Here is a 27940-nt window from a genome sequence, read left to right as displayed (position 1 = left end):
CTCAGTTTGCACATAGACTAAAGATTAACAATGGGCAATGCATACTTCAGGGAGGAAGGAATGGTGCCAGGATAACTAAACAAGTACCCTGAATTATCCAGGCTCTTGGTACTTTCCTACCAGCTTCCTCTATCCTCAGTTCTCCTTAATGTGGATTTTTTGACTGCTCATTCTCATACAGTAACTGATGAGTTACTGTGTGTTCTCACCTCCTCCAAGAAGTCTTCTTTGATTAAACCCATGGAATAAATGAATTAACTTACAGAATTAATCCTTATCTTGCTCAGGGTTCACCCTGTGCTGGAGAACTGAAGATTCTCAAGTACTTGAAGCATCTTCATATAGGGACTGTTCCACTCCATTTGAGCACATGAACCAAGAATTTCTTTACATACCCAGTTTAAGGTATTCTGTTCATAGTAGGCACTGATGAATTATGGATTGACTAAATAAACAGGCATGTCACAACCCATGATTTGAATGGATGAGGCCCTGGGTTTGATCCAGGCACTCAAGAGAAACTGAGGCAGAATGAAGCCTCTGTGTACTTTGCATAAAACTTGCTAAGGAATCGGGAATTGTGTCTGCACATTAAACTTGTGAAATTCAACAGTTTCCACTGCTTACAACTACACTAGATTTACTCCCAAGGGGCAGCTTGTTCACTGGGAAAGCCTGACTCAGCAGGCTTAAACGATTTCTTTTGAACCACTTAGATTCTGAATTTCCTCATTCAGTGGTTTAAACTCAAGTTTAATACTGCATGCTCTCAAAACATTTGCATTTCATTGCATCAGTAGTATGTTTTCCCATTGCCATCCAAAACATATTCATTATCAGTGTCAGGTCTACATTGAGAGAGCTTGGTTATTTATATCTAAAAAATCAAATTCAACAAAGATAACTGAAGGCAGGCAAGTCGATTTTTCTACTTTCTGATTGTAAGAATATGCAGCCTGTAGATACAAAAATTCAAATCCCTGGAAAATCATATTTTCAATGACTGTTTGTCTAGAGATAAGTGGATATGAGTAGAGAAAGTTATTTTAAGAATGATAAGTCAACATGAATTTTATTTTTGTAATGTATATATACATATATTTTCAATATGTGTATGATTCAAGAAAATATTGTGTCTGGCAAGTAATTGCTATAGCACTTTATGTGATGAAGAGATTTGAGCCTTATAAAAATGTATTTAAAACTGTCTTAAACCCGATTCCAAATGAACGAACATTAAACTCCTGCCGTGTGCTTATCACTGCAAGCTTAGATGGGAGGGAAGATGGCCTCTATTTTATTAAGACCAGTGCCTTCTCCGATTAGAATGCCACACAGGCCCATGTGGCAAAGTTCAACCCCTTTCATTATTCCAGGATATATTTAAATGAATTTAAGAACAGAGTATGGCCCTCGACCCATCCTTTGTGCTTTTGGTAGTTTTTAATCAGAACCAGAAGGCTGCCTCAGGTGAGGTCATGTGACTAAGTGCTGATTCCACGAATCCTGAGTCCTGTTGATCAGACCACATTCTTGTCCAACATGTTTATGAAACAGTAAGTTTCTTTTCTTCAAAGTGAAAGGTTGCTACTTAAGATTGATGTATTTTAAAGATGGATAGTGACCTTTGGGAGTTATTCATAAATCACTTACAACTGACCTGCAAATACAAAGTGAAACAAATGAATGAGACAAATCTTTGCCAATATGAACCCGAACTTTTACTTTAAACACACGGGTAATCAAAGAAGATCTGGTCTCTTGGGTCTCAATTACTTGGAAACATCAGGCCAGTGCCCTACCCTGAATATGCAGATATGGAGATCCGAGCTATTGTTGCAGCTGAAAAGATCCCGGGTTTTAACTTGGATGACAGGGCAATCAGGAGCCACACCTGGGAGTTATGGCTTTTGCAGACAAAAGGATTAGAATAATGAAATGCTGTTAAGGATGGATGCGTGGAGCCCTTTAGTAGTTTTTGAGCTTTATGTTTCTAGTCCACAAGCATAATATACACTCCATGAAGGCAGCAAAAACAAGTTAAGGGTAAATCTCTGCCTCCAATCTTAGAATTCGCATGGAGAGATGGATGGGCAATGGCTGTCTAGACTTTCTGCACACAGTGCTCTCTGAGCTGAGACTCAGATCACGGGTAGGAGTCCCCTCCGCGCAGCAGCAAACAGGCTGCGGAGTGCCAGGTGTGGTCACCGAGAGGTTACACTGGAACCTCTGACTTTGGAGCAAGCTCTGCTGCTTTGCTTCAGGCGCTCTTTAAGTGCTTCTGCTGGAGGTGTTCCAGAGGAACTTATTTTGCATATTTCAAGCAGAACAATGAGTCAGAAGAGGTGCTGAGGAGGAGTTAGAGGATCTTTTCCCTGGAAACTGTTACAAAGATGTTTTGTTCTACACAGTGCAGCGGGAATTGAGGAAGAGGGAAGTTAGGTTGTTCTACTAAATTACCAGGGCTGGAAACCTCATTCATGTAAATGTTTTATCAAAGGAGAGCTGTCTGTAAATTTTCTGATGTTATCTATGAGCTAAATTAGCAGAATATACAGTATGAAGTTAACATACCTGCAGTTTGCTAAACAGGCCGCTAGGTGGTAAACGTGTATTATTTGTGGCTATAGTAGTTTGTGTCTCTGATGAAAGGGATTTACCAAAATTAGGGGATTTAAACACTAAATCAAATTTGATTTTCTGTTATTTAAATGTGACTTTCTAGTTTCTGTAGCTAGTTATTAGTCCACTTAGGAAACGGAAGTGCTACAGTTGTTTCTTTATCTAGCAAACATATGAGAGCCTGTGTACAAATTCAGGCTACCTAAATATAGTTTCTACAGAACTATCCACTTGCTGGCAAATTTTTCCTCTCAGTTCGATACTCACTTAGGAAACTTATTTGCGGGGCTGGAGCGACAGCACAGCGATAGCACAGTGGGTAGGGCGTTTGCCTTGCACGTGGCCGACCCGGGTTCGATTCCCAGCATCCCCTGAGCACCGCCAGGGATAATTGCTGAGTGCAGAGCCAGGAGTAACCCCTGTGCAGAGCCAGGTGTGACCCAAAAAGCAAAAAAAAAGAAAAAAAAAAGAAACTTATTTGCTTCTCAAATAACTTTGTCTTAGTTGAGTGTCCTTAGTAGCAAATGACATCAGAATACTTTGGTGCTTGGAGATTTGGAAACACCAAGGTGTTTGACAATCCCTTTATCAGACTGTGCTTCTGCGACTCTCAGTGCCTGTAATGGTGTCAGGAACAAAGCAGAACTCAGTGAATTCATTTTCTCCACAGTTCTGAAAATCCGTGGCAGGTCTCTTCCCACCTGCTCTATTACTCAGGTACAACTGCAGCTTATATATGTAGTAGCCAGAGCTTGCCTGTATCACCTTCTGACACTGATGCCGAAATTCACAAAGATCTTTTTTGTATTGTTTCTTGAAGTGTTTCATTTAAAACAGTCACAAACAAGTGTGCACTAAGTAATATACATATATACATACACACATGTGTGTATGCGTGTATGTATGTATATATGTATATGTGTGTATATGTATATATATACACACACGGGAGAGGATGTGAAGCTGTACTCCCAGAATTTACATAGTTAAACAGTAAAATTTCATAGAAAATATATGCGCGTGTGTGTGTGTGTGTATTAAGAAGCTAGGGGCTCCTTACATGGGGTTAACGTGCTTGCCAGCATGGAGCCAGTCTGAGCTGTTTCCTTGGCACTCCAGGGTGCTCCAAGTATAGCCCTGAGAGCCCTGAGTGCTGTCTGGGTCGCCCAGGAAATCCTAGACACAGTGGCAGTGCATCTTCAGGCCCAGTGAATGCTACCCAGTTAGCTGAGCGGAACCAGGGGTGGCACCAGACTTGACTTCCTGAACACTGCTTGAGAGCTCTCTACCAAAAAGGGCAGGGGGGCCTAACGCTTTGGTGTCCATCTTTTTTAATGCAATAACATTACGATTTGGGTTATGCTAAAGTCTCAGGCTTAACATATTTATATTGTTTATATTTATCTGTATGAACAGAGAAAAATTTTATAAAGTAATAAATTTGATTCAGAGAATTATTCTTCATATTTATTACCCATCTAGTAGCAGTTGTGGTGGTGTCTTTTCATTTAAGTCATTTATGTCCTTATTATATGGCAGGTAGAGTATGTTAAATACACAAAACCCACCTGGCTAACAAACCAGGGTCCTGACTCAGAGTGTTGGGGTATGTCAGACATACTTAATCAAATCATCTATTCAAGAGGTTTTTAATCTTTTAAAAACTACCACTGTGTTGAATTTTTCTGCTTGAAAACTCATCCAAAGCAAATAAGAAACATTTATTCAAACATACCTATGGGTTTTGATAATTCAGACACAATATGTAAATCATGTTAAAAATTGCTTTCAATATGGCAATTAGGGGTAGAAATTTCCTTAAGCAAAAAAAAAACTACTTAGCTTACTAGTGGTTTAGAATTTATTCATAACTCTCTTATGCCTTAAAATATTCAATTGTTATTGTTTTTGGTAATTTTTATTGCCAGACTGAAACTGTCCTCTGGTCTAATATACAATCATTCTGTAAGCCCCAGTGATATTCATTTAATTCCAAACATGATGTAGACAAATACTTGGTTACAAGTTTAAATGTTGACACCAGTAAGCCCGCAGCTGCTAATCTGGGTGTGCAAATAGTCTTGAAAACAAATGCTCTTGCAGAGAAGAGGCACGCCTCTCACACAGTCTGGCACCAGATGAGGAAACTCCATGTCTTCCATGCAGGGGTGGAAACTGTACAATCTCTCTTGGAAGGTGCTTTGATAAAAACGATCCAGATTTCAAAACCACAAATGTGGTGGCCAAACAGTTCCACTTCCAGAAGTTTATTCTATACTAAAACATGCATGAAATCAACAAATAATGTACAATGTTCTCTTTGCTGCTAATTATTGTAATAGCAAAATATTGGTAAGTAACCTAAATATCCAATAAGGGGAAGATGCTTAAATAAATTACAGTATATCTATGTATACTACATACTATAAACACAACTCTAAGGATTTTGCAGGGATAGGGGCCATACCTGTGTATCTACTTAAGAAGTGTGCATGGAAATATTTATCATGTGCTACTTTTTTGTGCCTTAAGAATATGATAGACACATGACTCTGCATTTTTGCTTAACTCTGCATAGTAATGCTTCTGAAATAATATATAAATATTAGTGATATTGGTTGCTTTCAGGGAAGGAAAAAATTAGTTAGAAGCTAGGAAACAAAAGGAAGATTCTTTTTGTAGAGTGTATTGTACATGTATTGTCTATGTTTAAAAAGAAGCTTACTTTTAATTTTAAAATAATTAAAAAAAACCTGTATAGCCTTCAGTCCTACATTTCAAATTTTAGGACTTTAGCTTCGGATATTATAAAAGATCTACCAAGGACTCATGTACAAAGATGTTCTTTGCATCATTATTTATAATGAGAAAGAGGAAAATATGAAAAAATAAAATATTCAACATTCAAGATTTAAAGCAATAAATATGTACATTTCATATATGTATCTGTTTTGTAATATATGACAGATTTAAATATGCAGCATCAAGTATTCTAGATCAAGCCTCTCTTGTTCATTAAATGCACAGCATCTGACAATGCTTTCACACTAATCATATGATTAAAATTATAGTAGAAGTAATAAAGAGGAAAAGAGACTGGAAGGATATACATAAAATGTTAATAATACTTATCAGAAATCTTATCCTATGTTTGTTTCTAATTTCCCAAGCTTTTCAAAATTAACATCTATTTTTTTTTAGGATTGGAAGTACAATAAGTGTCATAAACCGCATAATAAAAATTTGTATTTTTTATGCCATATCTATCTATAGAGGAATGAACAGCTAGCTATTTTAATGAGTGCTAGTGAATTTGATCAGTAGTGCTTACCGAAATTCTGGAAAGGCTGGTAGGGATATGTAAGTGGCAGCTGGTACATTTAGAGAGTATTGGAGGTACATGAGGGGATAATTTGAATGCTAATTACAATATCACTCAGCACTTAGGAGGGATCACAGAACTAGGATTGGAATTATTTGATTAAACAGTTATCTATACAATTGCGATCTTTTCTGTAAATTAGATTTGATTTCCACCCCCCCCCCCCAACCCCCTGTTATTTTCACCGCTGACATATCTTGGTTCTGGCACCTACTCCTCTACTTAACATACTCTGTGACCTTCCTATGAAAATATTTCTCCATCTGCAAAAGTAGGCCAATACTAGAACTTTGTGGGATGGCTCGTGAGTGCGTTTCCAAGGCAAGTTGTTTAGTCTAGTACCTGCAGGTGAACATCTCTCAGGAGACTTCCTGGCCCTTTCTGCTTCCCTCACTTCATTCACTGTGTCCAGGAGGTGAAGAAACTAAGATGGGTTGGAAAGGTGGAGTGACTAACGGCGAGGTGGCCAAACCATACAGCCTTGGACACTTTGGATGACTAAGATGCAGTAATTTTGTACCTTAAAGTCATGAAAGTTTCACTATTGTAACCATGTTAACTAAACTGAAGTTGGAAAGAAATTAACAAAGGGGGAAGGTTAATTTTTTAATCAATTATTTTATTTCATTCAACACATCCTCTTTAGGATAGAATTTTTCCACTCTTAGTGCTGTAGGGAGAGAGTATTGCTTGGGGAGTTGTGACCAGCCAAGTCCCCAGTGACTAGCATCTGTGACACACAGAAACAAAATATACACAGACCCTTCTGTGACCTCCAGATTTTTGTTCTAAGAAGATGTAAATTCTCTATCGATTGTATTGCTCTGCCTGCGGATGCTGGAGAACTGATTACATTACTATGGGTTTTGGACGTTTGCCTAAAGCCACAAACCTTTTGATGTCCACCTAGCCCTGAGAAATTACACATCACTCATATAATTCTTGAAAATAAGATAAAGCAGGACTTTTAATGGAAAATTCTCAGCTTCTTCTTGCTCACTGACTTCAATTGCATTAAATTAAAAATATTAATACAGATTCACAAAATGATTTTCCAGTGTCTGTTCCAAATAATGTTTAACATTGTTGCACACTCTGAGGTTACTTAAATAATAAAGTGAACAAGAAGTCAAATGTGTCATCTTTGGGAAAGATAAAGCCAATGTATAAGTTATTATGAAAAATTCAACTTTATACATTATAAGTATAAAGTTGGAATATCAAAATAACAGCTTTATAAATGATACCTAGCTGAGTTGGCTTAACTTTTAGGCAACTACAAGAATTCACTTGCCTAATCAAACTAATAGGATGCTGGAAAGAAATACAAATTTAAGCTGGATGAAAATTTTATCCTAGCAGAAAATTGTCTTATCAACAATGTTAAGAAAAAATTGTCTGGGGCTGAAGAGATAGGTGGTTAACTGCCAAGAGTGGCCCAAAAACAAAAAGAAACACTGGCTGTTGGTCTTTATTTATTTATTTTTGGTAATGAGTTGATACTGTCCTTTAATACTGTCGTTTGTCTTTTAACTTCCTTCTTTCCTTCCTTCCTTCCTTCCTTCCTTCCTTCCTTCCTTCCTTCCTTCCTTCCTTCCTTCCTTCCTTCCTTTCTTCCTTCTTTCCTGTGCTTGAGGGACTATATGGGGTACCAAGGATTGAACCAGGTTGACCACATGCAAAGTGAGCACCTTTTCTGCTATCCTATGTCTCCTGACCCCAAAGCCTATTTTTCTTAAACATTGTCATTAAAGACTAATTTCTTCCTCTGCTAATGAGACTCAGAGACATTTGCCACCAGGTGCTTTTTCCACACCTGACCTTACAATTGCTCTTGTCAATTATTTTTGCTAGTCTCAGTGGAGCTTCTAATGCCTATTTACTACTTCTTCTTCTTCTTCTTCATCTTTTTTTTTTAATGTGTTTGAATTATTCTCAGAAGAAAAGAATGTTGAAATGAGAAGAAAATTGTTGTCATTTAAAATAATAAAGTGAATAGTCCTTTTTTTTATAAGTGTCAACTAATTATGTTATCTTTGTCTCCCCCAACTGTCCCTCAGTGGATGATACTTCTATTTGTATTTGTAGTAGCACTTTGGTTCACATAGCATATCTCATTAATAATACTGGCAGATGTGCCAAAAAGTCACACAAACTAGAAAGTTAAGAATTATTTTTAGGAGCTGGAGTGATAGTACAGTGTGTGGGGGGGGCATTTACGCCTTGCACACAGCTGACCCGGGTTCGATCCCCAGCATCCCATATGGTCCCCCAAGCACTGCCAGGAGTAATTCCTGAGTGCAGAACCGGTAACCCCTGAGCATCACTGGGTGTGGCTCAAAAAGCAAAAAGAAAAAAATCATTTTTACTTTTTGTGGGTTCACTCACAGAATCAGTGATTTAAATTGCAGCTGTGTAGCCCACAGATGTGGCTCACTATCAATAACTTGGATATCCTCAAGTTTTGATATAAGTGGGGAGGCCAAGCCCATCAGGATACCAAGGGGCAACTGTAGTTAAGTTTTGTGGGAATCATAGATTTCAACTTGGATTTTCAACTGGAGGCATTAAGGTTAACTATATACCAAAAGTAACGTTTTTGGTCCTTCTTCAGTGATTGTTCAGATCATTCCCTTTGCCAGTGACCTTGTTTCCCAGTTCTCTCATTTTGGGGGATTTCTTTTTTGCCTTTTGCACACCGTTACACAGTGGCCCTGCTTCCCAGTTTCCTCTCACTTAGGTCCAGTACGCCTATAAAATGATCAAACTGGCAAAGTTGTCCTGAAATGTGCGTCAGTGCACATGGTGTGTGTTCCACTGGGTTGGATTGCCAATAGGAACTGTGTGGTCCAGAGCTCAAAGGAGTTTGGGTTTCATGACAGGGGCTCCTAATGATTATATACATCTATTTCTAATTCCCCTCTAAGTATTTGCAAATGGACAATTAGCAGAGTGCACGCTGTGAGAGGGGACAGGTCGCAGCTCCCAGGGCTCCTCGGCCTGCTTCCATCCAGTGAACTTTCCTTACAGAGCGTGACTATGAAATTTGCCTCTTATGTGTGTGCAGGGCCTTCTTTCTGGCTTACACCGAAAGCAATTCCTTTCCCCCTTCTTTGAGCCTGGTATCTCCAGCACCAACAGGGCTGGGGGAAAGCCTACGCAGAATATTCACTTTGCAGGGTTATTAAGAGAGTGTTTTCCTAAAAACAGAGCGGCTTATAGTGGTGCTTATAGACTGTAGAGCCTGATTTTCTTCCTCCGTGCCGATGTATTGAAACAGCCTCAGATTAGATACATCCTGGCCAAGTTCTAGATTGACTATCCAGTTTGTGAAAAAATAAAAATAAAACCAAAAAGCCCCAACTATTCTTAGAATCAGGAATAGGAAGCAGGAATTGATGAGGAGAGAGGAAAGGAGCCCTATCTTCTGGCTATGAGGTGTGGGTTTTGCTCGAATGCAAACTGGATCCTCAGTTCTGTTGAAGAAGAACCTGGGAAGATAGTCCTGATCCAAAGAAAGGTCTTTTAGAAAAAAAAAATACTGTTGAAATACCATTGTTCTATAACATTGCATAAGTTTCTGGAGTACATCATTATAAATCAAAAAGTTTAATTCTATCCAGAAGGATCTTTTTAAAATTTTCTCTGGCTAGGAGCAAATCATGGTTTGGAATCTTTGACAGTAAGGTAATAGGGTGTCCTTTTAAGCTTTATAAAAGGGTGTTAGTAAAAGACTAGCTAGGCAAGATGGATAAAATTCATTTTATGTAGGCAGTGAAAAAGTGAAATGCAAAATCAATAGCAAGATGGACCCACAGAGCTGGTATGAATCACCTCCTAGGGCCAGAGAACAGTTCTGCAAGTAATACATTGCCCAGTGGAAAGACCCTTGCCGCCTGTCTCCGTGCCCCCACTCCTGCTCTGCCCACTACTGAGTTTGCCTCTTGCATCACTGAGAAAGCTGAGGTGATTAGACCCACCTTGAGTCTACTTCTGAACCACTCTTTTTTTTTTGCTTTTTGGGTCACACCTGGGGACACACAGGGGTTACTCCTGGCTCTGCACTCAGGAATTACTCCCGGCGGTGCTCAGAGGACCATATGGGATGCTGGGAATTGAACCCGGGTCTGCTGCGTGCAAGGCAAACGCCTTACCTGCTGTGCTATTGCTCAAGCCCCAGAGAACATTTTATTTTTTATTTATTATTTTTTTCTTTTTGGGTCACACCCAGCAGATGCACAGGGGTTACTCCTGGCTCATGCACTCAGGAATTACTCCTGGCAGTGCTCGGGAGACCATATTGGATGCTGGGAATGGAAGCCGGGTTGCCCGCATGCAAGGCAAAGGCCCTACCCACTGTGCTATTGCTCCAGCCCCTCCTCTGATTTTCTTGACTTGAATGAACCCAGCCAGTTTGAAATGTATATAGGACATGTATTAGGATAGAGAAGGAACCACTATGACCATGATAGTTGAAAATGATCACTCTGGATAAGAACTGGGTGCTGAAAGGAATAAAGGGATAACTGTACTGCAAACCATACTTCCCAAAAGGAAAGAGAAACAGAGAGAAAGCGGGGGGGAGGGGAGGGGTAAGAGGAGGAGGAGGAGGAGGAAAGAAGAATAGAGGCAGGCTAGGAGTAGGGGGTGGCGGGAAGGAAACTGGGGACTTTGGTGGTGGGAAAAGTACTGCTGAAGGGATGGGTGTTGGAACACTGTTCTGGCTCCTGTCAGGGTCAGTCTCTGGGCTCTGGCATCTGGGGTCCAATCTTGCCATCTCCCTCTGCTACAGGCTTCCTGTATGGCTAATGTCTGACACTCGTTTAATTCTCAGTCCTTCCATCACTATGCAGCCACTTTTCTGTGCTGTCTTGCTTGTTTTGAAGTACTGAGTTTCTGCTCTCCTGACCCAACAGCTCTGATGAAGTGCATCCTTGGCTACCCCTCCAACACCTACTCACTGTTCAGTGTGTGCACCTCTAAGCCTTATTTTTTAATCTCTTCAATGACATCCACAGACAGACCGCCAAATAGACAGACAAAGAGTGATTTGCATCAGTCCACTGTAATCCCTAGTGTGTTCGCATGTGTTCAAAACCTTTCCACAATCTCTTCATTCTCACTTTACAGCACTTTTCACTCCCTGCAATTTTTCTTCCAAGTATATGTTTGGTGCTGTATGTTTATTACTCTATCCTCAGGTCCTCATATGTCATTGACATTCAAGACATATTTGTTGAATAAATGAATAAAAAGAGTGGGCTGAAATTTGACTGAACAGAATACTATTTAAAAGGCGAGGTATTGGGACTGAAGAGATAGTAAAGGACTTACCTTGTGCATGGCTCATCTTGACCCCCACATCCAGTCCCCTGAGCCCCGCCAGGAATTACCCCTAAGCACTGAGCCAGGAGTAAGCCCTTAGTATATCCAGGTGTGGTCCAGAAGCATAAAACATAATCCCCCACGAAACAAAACGTTGGGGGTTGGATGGAACGAAATAAGTGATATTCAGTTTTCTAAATACAAGCTCCAAGAAAAAGAAAGGAAAATAAGAGAAAGCAATTGGGGAGGAAAAAAGATTAAAAAAAAACTTTCTCCTTTGGGAAAGAAAAATAAGAGTGGGAGAAGAAAATTATTTCATATCGACACATGTATCAGTTGCTTATGATCTCCATCTTACTGATGAGATATAGGCCATCTATAGATTAACATATACAAGGTCACACAGCTATAAAATGTACAACAGGATCCAATCAGACAACATTTTTCTGTCTAGTTAGGACAAGCCCAGGGAGTACATTGTCTCAGTCCGTGCCTATCCACTTCTGTTTGAAATGCAGCATCTTCAAGCACAAACTTCTAATTCTGAAGGGTTAATTTTTGTCTGAGGAAAGGAATGGCCCATCCCTAGTATAAGAACTTGAGATACTTTCTCAAATTGATTTCTAAGTTTTTCATGCCCTTTCCTACATTCCCTCCCCAAATAAACTGGAAGCTCAGATGTGATCCACACAACTAAGTAAATAACAAAACAAATAACAAAACACCCTCAGCTCAATAAAGGGCCTTTGGCATTTTCTTCCAGGTTGACCTCAGAATGAGCCCGTTTTAGTGATTCAGTCTGTCATAAGGAAGGGGTTTAGGGACTAGGTCCACCCCATATATCAGCAACATCCCTGAGAGCATGAAGTTGTTATTCAGGTATGTGCTACATATGGCATCAATAGAGAGATGGTGTCGCTTCTCTAAGTTCACCAGCCCCTTTATTTCTACAGGTATCACACTCTTGTTTTATAGAATTGCATTGATTAACCCTATTGTCTGTCTTTGTCTGTCTTCTTGAGAGGGACAATAAATTCTCAATCCTGTCTGTGGTTTCCTACATCATGCCAAGCTCTGAAAATATGGGTGATGTCACATGCTACAGCTTGTAGGGAAGTTGAGGGAGAAAACCCCTCAATGGTCAAGCAAATTTCCTATTTCCTAGGGCTGAGTTCCCTCGTTTAGTAGATTCAAGTCAGGCTATTAACTCGGCTTTGACATTATTTTTTTCCTGATTCATTCTTAAGAATGTTCCCTATCCCCAACATCATGCTCTTCTCAGAACACTGAAAACTTAAGCAAACAAACAAATCATGAAAATTAAATAGCAATAAAACTGTTGTTGGCTTCATATAAAAAATATTCTTCAGTATTTAAATGGCGATTATTTCCAGAAACTTGGCAATTGTAACCATACAAATGATGAGATTGATTCCAGTCCCAGTCCATCTTTGTTCATAAAGGAAATGCCAGTAGTGTTTGAAAAATGGATTCTTAAAGACCTTGGTTTGCTGAAGGTGGCTCATATGTTCTATTTGCTAACACAGCATCTTGTTGGGGAAAAAAATAATAAGCACAGCTTTTCCCTACCCCAGATTATTTTCACTACAGATCTTTAGAGCAGGAAATAAAAAACAGCTAATGGTTCATGGGGCATGTGGAATTAGTTTAAGCAAAACTGCGCCGTGCTCCTGCTGACCGCCTCCTCCTTCCTGTGCTGTTTTGTCTATGCCGGCCTTAGAATATGTCAACAAATCTCTTTTAAGCTCAGATGGGAAGAAAGGATGGTGATTCTTTCTCTTTATGGAAGGGAGTAATTTACAACAGATGTGCTTTTTAAGATAGGTACAAGTTTGTCTTGTAAAATATTTGTAAAGAAAAATAGCCTCCGGATTTCACAAAGTAACCCTTACTTGGTTTTGGAGATGTCACAAAGAGCATTGTTTTCATAATACTAATATGATTCTTTTCTCACACAATTTGATTATAACTCCAGGTTCGTTTTTGGGAAGAGCCAGGTTTATATATCTAAAACAATGTAGTGAAGAAATACCATATGTGACTTGATGGATCTTTGACAGTAACCTGAAAGGGGCCTTATTTAAGTTACAAGGCACGGGCTAGAGTCCCAGGCACTCATTTCTGCTGGTAATGAAATTTTAACTTCTCCAAATCTCAGTTTCCTCTTTTGTAACTGCGGGAACCACCTGCTCTACTATTCAAGTAGTAAATCAATTAAAAATGCCTTACAAGCCAGAGTCATCTACAAAGGTAACATTATTTTTATAAAAAATCCTAGGGGGGAAATCTGATGGTTCCACACCATATACTTAATACAGTATTATATATATATATATATATATATATATGTATATACACACACACACACAAACACAAACACAGAGCAAATTCTATTCCTGGTGCAGCCTCAAGGCTTATTGAAGAACAAATTAATGATTCTATTGGAAAGTTTTACCTGCATTAGCAACAGATGAAAGTACATATAAAGGGATATGTGTGTTGAGTATCACAAACTTTGGCCTATGGAGAATGTGTAACTTATAGCCAGGGGTGAATACAGTAAACAAATTCTCTGCTCTAAATATCACATTTAAAATGCTATATCTTAGATTAGAACAAATAAGACTGGCAGGGCCAAAGGTGAGAGAGCATCCATGGGAGTATAAGTTTGCTGAGATTTAGGCAACTGGTTTTCAGTTTCACAAGTAGATAATAAGAATAGTAATACTGTCACTCTTGTTAAGGATCATGTAATAATTTATAGGAAATCAGTTATACAAATATACCTTCCCTGAGATACTGTATATACATATATATACATATTGGATATGCCAAAAACAGTAACAATAAGTCTCTCAATGAGACGTTACTGGTGCCTGCTTGAACAAATCGATGAGCAACAGGATATACATATATATATGCATATATATATATGACTATAAAATCAAGCTCCCGGAATCGACATCTTATAGCCTAGTTCTCCCTCTCGGAGAACCTGGCAAGCTACTGAGAATTTCCTGCCTGCATGGGAGAGCCTGGCAAGCTCCCCGTGGTATATTCATATGCCAAAACCAGTAACAGTGATGGGTCTTATTCCCCTGACCCTGAAAGAGCCTCCAATGCTGCACCATTGGGTAGAACGAGTAAAGAGAGACTGCTAAAATCTCAGGACTAGGATGAATGGAGACGTTACTGAGATCACTCAAGAAAATTGACGATCAACGAGATGATGATAATGATGATGACTGTATATGCAAGTATATTATTCTTGAGATATTGTATACATAAGTAAGAGGGGATAAACATTGTCCTCTTAAGATTTAATAAGATGTAACATTGAAAAGCTTTCCATTTCCTTTCTCAGACTCTTCAAATAGTTCATATTCACGATTAATATATATTGAGCATCTGCTGGGTCCAGACATTTGTGATAAATGCTTTAAGTAGATCAAACTTATTTAATTTCACAGCTATCACAAAGGGAGATCGCATTCATACAACCCCATCCCCTTTTACAGGTGGAGCTAAGTCAATTGTTCAAGAAAATATAGCTAAGGAAATGATGGACACAGGATTCAAATGATGCTTAGAAAAAAAATTCTGACCCATTATTCAGAAATCTTGTCATCTTCTAAATAACACTGTGATCATCAGAATAACAGTGGCCACACAGCCTTCTCTAAACTTTCAGTTGCCTTCTCAGCTCTCTATTTTAACTCTGAATTTTATTAAACACACATTTGAAAGCAAAATGAGTGATTTCAAAAGAGGTTCATGCACACACACACACACACCTTGTCAGGATGAAGACATACTAGCCTTGCATATGCTCTTTGGATTCAGAAGCAAGTCCTGATCTGAATTTGACTTGTCCAATACTTTTGTCCTGTTTTCTCTGCTCAAGTTTCCATTACTGGTCCCCAATAAAAGACAGAAGAAATTCCATTCCCCTGCCATGTTCTCTTGAAAGATAAGCATTCAGATTGCTCAGAGGGCAAAAACTATTCCACATACCTTGTGCTCTTCTCTGCAAAATGCCTGGTTCTAACCAGAAGGGATTTTGGGTCAAACCTTATATAACTTTAAATTTTCTTTTTAATTTTCCCAAATGAAGCCTAAGGTAGAGCAGTGACTTAACCTGAGTCAGCACAATCCTGACTGTGCTTTCATATTTTTTCAAAATCTTTCCACCTTTTGTTCATTTTGACTCTACACACAAATTCGTAGCCCAGTGCTTGAACGGTTGAGGGTGAAAGTGCCTTTTGTCACCTGTTGGCCCCTCTGGTTTCTTGGGGACTGCAGCCTGGAGCTCCTGCTGAGCTTCTCTCGAGGCCTGCGTGGGGCTGTGCTCTCTTGGCCCTTTTACTTGGAGGCCATGGAAGGCAGAACTTCTCTGGGACAAAAGCCTGTGATAATCCATAAAGCCTTCTCTGGAAAGTGCACTTCCTGCCCGCTGGCAAGGAGATTAAGCCAAAGGTTTTGATATTGATATATAGCCCTAATCTTTTAAGAGCTTTCAAGTACTAGCAGGACAGTTATAAGGAGTTTTCTTAAATCATTAGGATGGGGAGATTTGTGCGTCCCCTGGGGCCTCCATGATGAAGAGTTCTGAGTAGTAAGAAATGAGTACTGGACTCCAGCATCTCTTGGTGCCTTCTGAAATGTTCCATTTTTTTTAAATTTATTTTTTAAAATTTTATTGAATCACTGTGAAAGTTACAAGCTTTGATCTTTGGGTTACAATCATACATGATCAAACACCCATCCCTCCACCAGTGCACATTCCCCACCACCAATATCCCTCATACACCTCCCCATTCCCACCCTCCCCCTGCCTTCATGGCAGACAATATTCCCTATACTCTCTCTCTACTTTTGGGAATTATGCCTTGCAACACAGACACTGAGAGGTCATCATGTTTGGTTCATTACCTACTTTCGGCACACATCTTCCATCCCGACGGATTCTTCCAGCCATCATTTTCTTAGTGATCCCTTCTCTATTCCATCGGCCTTCACCCCTCCACTCATGAAGCAAGTTTCCAGCTGTGTGGCAATCCTCCTAGCCCTTGTATCTAGTCCTTGGGTGTCAGCCCCATATGATGTTATTCTCCACAATTGAGTGCAGTCCTTCTATGTCTGTCCCTCTTTCTGACGCATTTCACATAGCATGATATTCTCCATGTCTATCCATTTATAAGCAAATTTCATGACTTCATCTCTCCTAATAGCTGCATAGTATTCCATTGTGGAGATGTACCAAAGTTTCTTTAACCAGTCATCTGTTCTAGGGCACTTGGGTTGTTTCCAGATTTTGGCTATTGTGAACAGTGCTGTGATGAACATATAGATACAGATGCCATTTCTACTGTGCTTCTTAGCATGCTGGAGATATATTCCCAGAAGTGGTATTGCAGGGTCATATAGAAGCTCTATTTCCATTTTTTGAAGGACTGTCCATATTGTTTTCCAGAAAAGCTGGACCAGTCGGCATTCCCACCAACAGTGAAAGAGCCTCCTTTTTTCCCCACATCCATGCCAGCACTGGTTGCTTTTGTTCTTTTGAATGTGTGCCAGTCTCTGTGATGTGAGATAATATCTCATTGCTGTTTTGATTTGCATCTCCCTGATAACTAGCGATTTGGAGATTTGGAGCATTGTTTCATCTTGCCTTTTGGCCATTTGTATTTCTTTTTTTGAGGAAATTTCTGTTCATTTCTTCTCTCCATTTTTTGATGGGGTTGGAGGTTTTTTTCTTATACAATTCTACTAGTGTCTTGTATATCCTGGATATTCATCCCTTATCAGATGAGTATTGGGTAAATATTCTTTCCCATTCTGTGGGCTCTCTGTATTTTGGTCACTGTTTCTTTTGAAGTGCAGAAGCTTCTTAGTTTGATGTAGTCCCATTTGTTTATCTTTGTTTCCATTTGCATGGTCAGTGCTGTTTCGTCCTTGAAGATGCTTTTAGCCTCAATGTCATGGAGAGTTCTGCCTACATTTTCCTCTATGTACCTAATAGATTCATGTCTGATATTGAGGTCTTTAATCCACTTTGATCTGACTTTTGTGCCTGGCATTAGACAGAGGTCAGAGTTCATTTTTTTGCATGCAGCTATCAAGTTTTCCCAGCACCACTTGTTGAAGAGGCTTTCCTTGTTCCACTTCACATTTCTTGCTCCTTTGTCAAAGATTAAGTGGCCACATATTTGGGGGTCTATGACAGGGTATTCAACTCTGTTTCATTGCCGAAACTTACCTCCTGTCACCCTCCTCCTGACAAGCCGGCATTCCTGGGTGCCTTCTGAAATGTTTACCCTTACACTTCATGGAAATGAAACACTTTAAGGACCTTCCAACATGGCTATTTTTGCTGAATTAGAAGTTAGTGTGGGGGCCGGAGCGATAGCACAGTGGGTAGGGCATTTTCCTTGCATGCAGCCGACCCAGGTTCGATCCCCAGCATCCCATATGGTCCCCCAAGCATTGCCAGGAGTAATTCCTGAGTGCAAAGCCAGGAGTAACCCCTGAGCATTGCTGGGTGTGACCCAAAAAGGAAAAAAAAAGAAGTTAGTGTGGTTAATTTTGGTAGTAGCCTTGACTTTTAATCTCAAGCTTTTTGTTTGGGATCCAGGGTGCTTGTTTTCCCTCCCTTTCCAGTTCTCATCCACAATCTGTCTTCTCTTCCTCTGTGGCTTTCTTGGAGTTCTCTCTCCTGCAAGTTATTCTCTTCCCGAAGGGCATGCCCTTTTCCCCTTTGCTTTATTCAGTCTCTTCTCCCTCTTCTCTTTTTTCTTTCTTGGCTTCTTTTCTCACCTCTGGCAAGTACCAGCTGCTCTTTTAAAAAGTGCCTGTTTACATTGCCTAGCCTGGGGAATTGTTCTCTCCCAAATTGGTTACTTTACAATCACTTTTGATATACAGTAGAAATATACACTAGAAAGCACAACTAAATATGACTAAATGTTACCTGTTAGGAAATGAGTACTGAGAAGCAGGAGCTGCTGTGCAATCGAGAGCAAAGAATTTGCTCAGGTAAATGCTCATTCTGCAAAAAATAAAAAAATAAATAAACCAAAGCATGTGCAGAGTCAGCAAGAGAGAAAAACAAGGGGAGTATTCTCGATGTAACATTATAAAGAATTTATCATCATTTTGTAAAATGAAATCTGACAAGTTAGCACTAAGTTATCTGGAGTAAAACAAAACATGCACTGAGCTTTCATATACTTGCTAATTGTCTCTAATACTTTAACATTTTAAAAAATATAATTACAAGTAGAGAAAGAGAATTCAAAGTAATAAGGAATTGATCTATGATTTTATTAGTAGTAGTATCACAAATAATAGACTACACGTAGCAGTTACTGTGCTAATTGTTCTGCATGAATTATTTGATGTACCTTAGTCTTCTTTATAACCTTGAAATGTGGATGTTTTTGACAGCAGTTTGATTTCTTAAGAAAAGAATATTCTATCTTAAATAGTACCCGTTTGATCTCTTAACCTTAACTGTATCACAGACTCCTCAGTGTTTCCGTGGAGGGTACTATTTTTAAGGGTAATATCAGGAAAGGAGCCCAGGCATGAAAAACATGGATAAGATCTTCTAGAACAAGAACTGAGTACAATACACTCAAACAAGATTCAGTAGCCAAGGTCTCTGTGACTTGCCACACTGCTCTGTGAAAATTGCAATACTCTGGAAATCCGACTGAAATAGAGTTTTTTCTATATCTGAAAAAAGAAGGAATAGTGGCAAAAAGGAAATAAGTCATTGCTTCTTCGTGTTTTTTTCTTTCCTCTGAATTTCATCTCAGATAATTTACAGATCAGAAGTATAGCTATGACAGGAAGTCCTTTTTGCAGTGTTTTTGCTGACTGGGCTAAGGAAGTTGTTCATTTAAACATTTTTTAGCATAAAAACAAATCATGAAATTAACATATCCCCCAAAACTACTGTACAAGTTATGTTTTATAAAACTGTATTTGCTCACAGAAGAACTGATCACTAATAAATTATAACACATATTTGTGTTATTATAGCTAATATGAATGTTGTCAGTCTTTTTGCCAGAGGTTACATGAAGATTTTAATGAAGAGGCAAAGCTATGATTAATTCTCTGTGTTAGAAATCTAAATGCGGGGCTGGAGTGATAGCACAGCGGGTAGGGCATTTGTCTTGCACGCGGCCGACCCGGGTTCGATTCCCAGCATCCCATATGGTCCCCTGAGCATGGCCAGGGGTAATTCCTGAGTGCAGAGTCAGGAGTGATCCCTGAGCATTTCTGGATGTGACCCAACAAACAAAAAAAAAGAAAGAAAGAAAGAAAGAAATCTAAATGCTTCCTTAGGAAATAATAAGCGACCATTCTCCTGGTTTTCTGGAATGATTCTATTTTATGCTAATTGTTCTGGCATAATACCAATTGTTCTGGCAAAACACCCTATACTCTTTAAGAAGTTATTCTCGTCCTGGCACCGGCCCCTCCCACCGCTGCCGAGATGTGACCCCGGGGGCCGCACGCGTGTGCGGCTCCTCCGCAGCTGCACCCGCGTGAATCCAGACCCAGCTGAACCAACTACAACATGGACTGCTCCTAGCAGATTGCTTCCAGCCAGAGAACTAAGCTGTGACCCCATGCCCGCCCGGGAGGGGAAAGATATTTCTCTCTCTCGCCTGTCCCTTCCCGGGGATGAAGGGCGTGGGGAACGCCATATTATGATGACCACAGATGGGGTTTACAAGCTTGCAATGATCGAATATCCGGAAGAAATCTCCCTGGACTTAGTTGTTAAAGTACAGATATACAAAACTTCGCGGCCTCATTTCTTTTCACAACAGGTCTGACTCTAGTGGGGTGCTCCTAATAATAATGGTGAGGTTTGTGTTGAAATATTGAATGTAACCAAAGTAAATAGAAAGTAAAGTGAAATTTATCAGTTACAAGGCGGGGGGTACAAGGGTGGGTGGGATGGGAGGTGTACTGTGGGGTTTTTTTTTCTTCGGTGGTGGGATATGGGCACTGGTGAAGGGATGGTTTTTTCAGCATTGTATGACTAAGACTTAAGCCTGAAAGCATTGTAATTTTCCACATGGTGATTCAATAAAATAAAATTAAAAAAAAAAAAGAAGTTATTCTCGTCCTAGAAAGTGAGGTCACTCTAATTTTTATTACATTACCTTTTGAAATTAATATATTTGCACACTTTCTACGGTCAGCATAGCACAGGTATTGAATGGATTCATTATCAATGTCAGCGGGGCTGACAATGACCGCTTTGTAGAGAGCAGCAAGGATGGGGCAGGATGCAGGATGCAGGATGTAGGATGCCGAGGGGAATCAGCTACCACATTAAGATCCCTTGATGCCTGTTCCTTTGGCTTCTTGTACTACAGGACACAATCAGTCCATGGGGCTTTGATCATTTTAGTTTGAAAATCCAGGAAAAGTATTTCTCAAATATTTAAGGTATTTTAGTGATTCATTAGATTCTTAGACATTCCTAAATATCTCCAATCTAGGAAGTAGATGCTTATTTGGGAAGAATCAGTAGTTAGCTTTCTGTTGGGATACAGGACAGTAAAATAGGTGAGCAGGAAAGAATAACCATGTTTCAGATTTTGCAGTTATTGATGTTTTGTGCACTGTTTAAAATAAGATTCTTTAAAAATTGTATAGAATCACTAGGAAAAGTTGTATAATAAAAATCTCACATGTTCTCAGATTTATAGTTATAGCTGTTTTATGGGTAATTATTTTTACATCTTCAAAAGAAACCTTAATAATGCACTGGGGATGGGGTGGGGAACAGTGTCATTATTAAGCCTTTGAATGATTAACTACCCTGCGATATTTCTTTCATCCATGTGGTTTATAAAGGAAAGCAAAAACGACAATAAAAGAAATGTACCAATTTATTCTCTACTAATAAAGTATTGAACATTAGTGAAAAGTGTGAAATATTGGAATGCAAGACAGAGCAATTCCATTACCCAATGCAATTTTGGGTCATATACTGTATATAAAGAGTAATTACTCCATTGGTTGGAGTAATATAGAGTGGAGGAATATAGAATTTGATGAAAAGAGATTTTTAAATAAAAAATTTATCCCAAAGTATTTGCTTTTCAAAACTTTGCCAATATTCGAGACCATCTTAATTTTTTTGTTTTGTGTTAGTATAGATGTCAACACTATGCTATTGACATCTCCCTGGCTCTGTGCTTAGGCATTAGTCCCTGTGATCTCTGGGGACATTTTGGAGGTCCCTCTGATTGAATCCTGGTAGGCAGCATGCAAGACAGACACCTTAGCCACCATATTATCTTTCTAGCCCCCAGACATTTTGTTTTTTGGTAGTTGAGAAAAAGGGGCTCAGAGTGCTGTGCGAATGCAAAAGAAACAAATAAAATTAAGAATGAGCAGATGGTAAAAATCTTTAGCCAATACTCTTAATTATACATGTATACATGTAAAGACTATAATAGTTAATCAACATTTGAATTTTAAATTATCTACTGAAAACTTCTTAAATGACATATCCTTAATTATACGGGTCTTGTTTTCCTCGTGACAGGATGGGAATCAAGCAAGGATTTTATATGGGCAAGACATAAACTATGCTACTTTGACTCTCATCATCAGCCTTTAAATAGCACATGGCAGGACAGGGTGAGGGGACATACCCAGCACTGTGCTCAGGTATTATTCCTGGTCATGCTTGGGGGCTGATATATGGTGCTGGAAATTGAACAGGGTTCAGCTGTATGCAAGGCATGCACCTTAATCCTGGCACTATCTTTCCTGTCCCAAAAGGCACAACTTTTTTTTCTGGCCTTTTGGGTCCTATCTGGCAATTCTCAGGGGTTACCCCTGGCTCTGCACTCAGGAATTACTTCTGGTGGTACTCAAGGGACCATATGTGATGCTGGGGATTGAACCTGGGTCCACCACATGCAAGGCAAACACCCCACCTGCTGTAATAATTGCTCTGGTCCCAATGACACTTCTTTTTAATGACACTCCTACACTTAATATTTGAACACTATGCTATTAACAATCTATAACACTTCTTATTAAATCTGGTGGCATTAACACATCTGTTAGTCCCAACTTCAAGTCAAGTTCATGAATTTCATATTTTGCTAAAGATTTTAACTATAGGATGAGCTCAAGCAAGGCTAATTATGGTACCTACAACATAGCTTTCTAATGTATTGTGACTTTTGATGTAGTAAATTCCAATAAAAAAAATGTGCTTTTGATGTAGTAAATTTTTTAGTTTATATTGATTTTGTTTGATTTTAATTTTATTTGTTTTGGGCCACACCTGGTAATTCTCAGGTCTTACTTCCTGGCTCTGCACTCAGGAATTACTCCTGGTGGGGCTTTAGGGACCATATGCAGTGCCTGGGATCCAATCCCAGTAGGCTATGTGCAAGGCAAGCACCTTATCTTCTGTACTATTGCTCTGGTCCTAGTGCATTTTTAATTCTATCTAACTTTTGCTATCACTTTCCTTTGTGATTCAATTTTCTTTATCCCCTGCCTGTATCTACCTTCTCCTCCCTGCTCTTGATGTGGTTGTCTCAGTGACCCCCGGTCACTCTTGACTGTGGTGATGGTACATTACTAGCCAGGCACTGACTGGGAGTGACGCATCAGGCTGTGTTGACTGCTCACCATGACAGTTGACACTTCTTTAGCTGTGCTGCTTGCATAGGGATCCCATCTTAGTTGAGGCACAATCTGCAGATGTGGTGCTTGTCTATCATCATGGAAGTACTCATACATGTTCTCATCAGAGGCCGTGCTTCCCAGCTGTGGAGCTCACACATCTTTCTAACCTGGTACTCGACAGGGATCTTACCCATATATGTGACGCTTACACACACCTGGCTTTGGTGCTGTCAAAAATTGCCTATGGCACCAGCGATGGCAGAGAGCAGAGCTGCCAGGCTCAAGCAGCAGAGCTGCCAGGCTCATGCTCAGTACATGTGGGACACTGGAGATCTGAACTCATGAACATACGCTCGCAAGGCAGGCGCTCCAGATACCACGCTATTCCTCTGGGCCTCCTCAAGTGCTTTCCTTACCCCTGTGTGTTCAGAAAATTCCTTCCAATTCCAAGGTCAGGAAATAATAACTTAAGTTTTCTTCTGGGTTTTTTTTTTATAATTAACTTTTAGCTTTTGGGTTTTTTTTTTTTTTCAATTTGTTAAGAACGTATTTGGAGCTCTCTACTTTGAGGTAAATACTGAAGTAGATTTGGACTATCTCAAACAGACTGGAGGACTGAGGAAAGTAGGGTTTGACATAATTTTCCCCCAAGAGTTAATAAAATTACTCAGTAAACTTCCTTTACTGTAGTAAATTTCTGACAGTCTCTTAATGCTCATCTTTCATATGTTAATTACATAAATAACTGATATAATAAATATCTGCTTATTATTATTGTTTGCAAAAGTTTATAGGTGATTGTTATACATTTATTCTTCCCAACAAAATTAAAGCTCTTAAAAACAAAAACTCTCCCCATTTCACTCTACTCTAAATATGTATGATTTGCATGATTAAATCTATATGTTGAACTGGAAAGAATTACATTCTTTTAATACTCAGTGTACAAATGCAGAAAATTGTATCTATTTTCTTGATACAGATTCTGTACAATTCTGCCAAAGTATTACAGCTAGTATGAAAGAAATGTTTTTCACATCATAATTTTAAATGGTAAGACATTATTTTCAATGAACTTTCATTGTATAATAAGCATCTTTCAGTTTTAGCTTGATTTATTCTGTATGTAGAAAAATATTTATATATCATAGACATAAATGTACACCATTGCTTGGTTCTTGAGAGAAAGCAATGAAGGCCGTAGAGATTATTAGAGCAGACCAACTTTACAGCTATAAAACTCGAAGCAGCTACCAGTTATCCATTTTACTCTAAAATGTGTACTTGCATAGGTGAAATTAAGGTGCTTTTAATACAGGATGGCTGAAAATACAAGAAATTGATGTAAGCGTGTCTGTAATGAGGTGAAGGCATTTTGGAAAGATAGTGGGGACCCAGAGAAGTATTTACTTGGTTCCTGAACTTTGTGTCTTACACATCTCATCAATCTCATTGTGAGATAGTTCACTTTGACTTAAGCAAGATGAATTATGGAGACTGCACTTCCTACGGGAATGAAAATGAAGGCGCTAGGGACCTGGGACCCTGGGATCAGGTTTTAAGCTGGCCCCCATGTGCTCAGTCCCATTGTACCCTGTTGTCCTTGGAGACTGCAAGCACACACCTGTCACTCACTTCCCCTCTGTGTCTAAGGTGGCTGCACGCCAGCCTCAGCCAAGTGTTCACAGTGCAAAGTGCTTCAGACTCTCCCGAAATCAAAGTCAGTATGTAAATGTGCAACATGACGACATTATTATTCTAGCTTCCTGGCTGCTTTTAGCAAGCACTGACTGCCACATGAGGTCTCAAGTGTTCTGGCACAGAATGCAAGTGTTCCAAGAAGTTAAAGTAATGAAATTGGAGCCGCATTTCCATAGATATTCAAGCTGGCATGGAAGAATGGAGTCATGGAATCAGGGTTGGATGGTCTCCACCAAACAGCCGAGGCAAATGCCTGTGATGCCAGGCTACTAAGCAGAATTTTTCCATCGTGAAAGGCCACCACTATTTCTTCCTCTGAGTCTAAAATGACAAAATGTGCACACTTCCCCCAGGCTCGCACCACTCCGGGTGATGTGTGTTGAGGTCCACCTACCCGTTTCCCAGGACACACCAGCTTTGCTGAAATCCAGCACAAGTTTTAGAATTAAGAAGTAAACACAGGGGCTGGAGCGATAGCACAGCGGGTAGGGCGTTTGCCTTGCACGCGGCCGACCCGGGTTCGAATCCCAGCATCCCATATGGTCCCCTGAGCACGGCCAGGGGTGATTCCTGAGTGCAGAACCAGGAGTAACCCCTGTGCATCGCCAGGTGTGACCCAAAAAGCAAAAAAAAAAAAAAAAAGAAGTAAACACAAAGAGGGGAGAAATGTACAAATACAGCCTACTAGAACATATGACGAGTAGATGGTTATTATCCTTAGGAGGGTTACGAGGGCCCCAGCCCTTAAATTACTGTCTAAACTACTATTTGGGATGCCATCACTGAATGGATTTGGTCAACCTTATTTTGGGGGGCGGGGGCCTATACTCGGCAATGCTTAGGCCTTACTCCTGGCTTTGTGCTCAGGGATCTCCCCTAAACTCCACTCCTGCCCCCGGGTAGGGCTCAGGGGCCATTGCACTGCTGATTAATTGAACCTGGTCTGCTCCATGCAAGGAAAACTTGACCCTACTGGCTCTGCTTTACCCTACTCTTACTCTGCTCCCTGGTCTGGGGGTTGGGTTTGTTTTTGGTTTTTGTTTTGTAATTTTTTAATTGCTCACAGATCTTTTCATTTATTTTTGGTTTTTGTCTTTTTGTTTGAGGGTGAGGGTCTTACCTGGCAATGCTCAGGGTTTATTCTAGGCTCTGTACTCAAGGAATCACTTCTGAAGGTGCATAATGGACCATCTGTGGAACAAGGATTGAACCAGGGTTGACTGTATGTAAGGCAAGTGCCTTAATCCTTGTACTATATCTCCAACCCTAGGTCTTCTCATTTGAACAACTACGGTCTATAGATGGTGGGGTTAAAGCAAAAATAGGAAAATCTGGGTCTCCAAGTAGTGACTTAGGGTGTAGTACAGGGTCAGTACAGAGTCCAGATTTGGTTATTACAAATTCTAATACTTAACCTTTATAACTTCCTCTCCCCTGCTTGAGATTTGTTTGTGCTTCATGGCAAGAGCAATAGAATCCATGTTTTTGCTCTGGAGTCACCTTTATAACATACAGGTCCAAGATGTGGGCGACCTTTCCTCCTCCCTTTTTCTGTATAGCCTGAACTTCCATGATTCCAGGTACATTCAGAGGTAAAATGTATGTTTAAAAACTGCAAGAGAGGGGTAATTCAAAAAGTCAAGTACCTAATGCCTATATTCACTCACCTCTCTCTCTCTCTCTCTCCCTCTCTCTCTCAATTATGTTTTAGGATGGTGAAAAAAAAGGATTTATAAATAAGATCTATGCCATCCAGGAGGTGTGTATCAGTGTCCAGAACATCCTTGATGAAGTGGCTTCCTTTGGCGAGAGGATAAAGAAGTGAGTGATGCTGACACATGAGCCCTGGCCTTCTGTGGGACACTGTGTCCATTTGTTTCTTGGAGGGTGAAATGCCACATTCTTTTTGGCAGGGGACATTTCTTCTGGGTGATTTACTGCTCCGTTTCATCATTATTTACTTTTTTTGCTGCCAGTCTTTGGTTTTATGAAAGTTCTGTCAAGCTCTTTTCTAAATTTTAGAACATATTGGTTGGAAAGAAATCATACTTGTAGTTGAAGAAATAACACTGTCCTAAATTTTAGCACGTTTCACAGTGGAAGACTTTGTTCTTGAATGATATATGAAATTGTGATAGAAAAAACAATAAGCCAAACTGAAGGAGGATTTTGGGTCACACACCTGGTTTATTACCTGTCCACTTATATTTTCACTATTGCTCTAAATTAAAAAATTGTATTTTTTATATCACCCTGAAACATGTTATTTTATGTTTGTGTCTTTGAATAGCTGAGATGAAATTGTAGATGAAATAAACCCATTTTTATCATTTGGAAAACAGAATTTTTACAATTAAAAAATATTTTTTTTCTGAATTTTTTTAACTAAGGGAAAGTTAATGGAAAAGTAAGACAAATTCTTTTCTTTTCTTTTTTTTTCCTTGTTTTTCTCTGATACTGGGTATTGAACCCTGAGTCTCACACATGCACAACATATGTTCTACCACTGGGTACATTGCCAGCTTGAGGAAACTTACATTCTTAATTTTATATTACTCATGCCTTACTAATGCACTTAACATTAATTACAAAAATAAGGTAAATTTGTAGTTGATTATCAGCAAAAGTATACTAAATTATCCTGCTAGTAAATTATGTAAAATATGGCCTACATAATGATTGCCAAATGATCTATTCAAGAAGGGGTGCTGTAAATATAGATAAGCCTATTTTTTTCTAGTTTCATGTATCTATTCATTGTTTATTATTCATAACCAAAAGTGCTCTGCAGATTTGGATCCTTGGGCATATGCAGAAGTTGAGAGAAGTAAGTTATTTAAACTAAAGGTGTGAGTCATTCATCCGGTTCCTTTCATGTTCAAGGGATAATGCATTTTATTTTGTATAATTTCTTGTTTAATACATTTTCACATATACATAGGTGCTGAGTTTCCATTTTCCTCTATCATATTAGACAGAACAGCCTCCTTTCCAGTCCCAAATGTGCATCTAAGTAAACTCTTAGGTTTCTGAAAACAGATTCCCATGTCTTGTTCTTTTTTCCTGTGTGGTTACGTTTTTAGTTGTGTTTCCTTGTCTTCCAAATCCTATCTACTGAAGCATAATGGGGCACTATTGTATTGAGTGTTGTCCTTTCTCTGAGGTACTCTGTGTTGATAGCTGACAAAAGCATCTCGTTTACAT

General features: G+C 39.4%; 1 protein-coding gene across 1 annotated transcript in view; it reads left to right on the top strand.

Moving 5' to 3' along the window:
• Positions 1-27940, top strand: part of MCTP1 (multiple C2 and transmembrane domain containing 1) — a 670427-nt gene that overhangs the window by 626703 nt on the left and 15784 nt on the right. Inside the window, exon 18 of the mRNA XM_055131251.1 lies at positions 26448-26557. Within this exon, the coding sequence (XP_054987226.1) occupies positions 26448-26557 (110 nt within the window). The remainder of the gene's footprint in view (positions 1-26447; positions 26558-27940) is intronic.

The sequence above is a fragment of the Sorex araneus genome, chromosome 1 (genome assembly GCF_027595985.1).
Source record: "Sorex araneus isolate mSorAra2 chromosome 1, mSorAra2.pri, whole genome shotgun sequence".
Lineage (NCBI taxonomy): Eukaryota > Metazoa > Chordata > Mammalia > Eulipotyphla > Soricidae > Sorex > Sorex araneus.
This window is presented reverse-complemented; position numbering and strand designations above follow the sequence as displayed.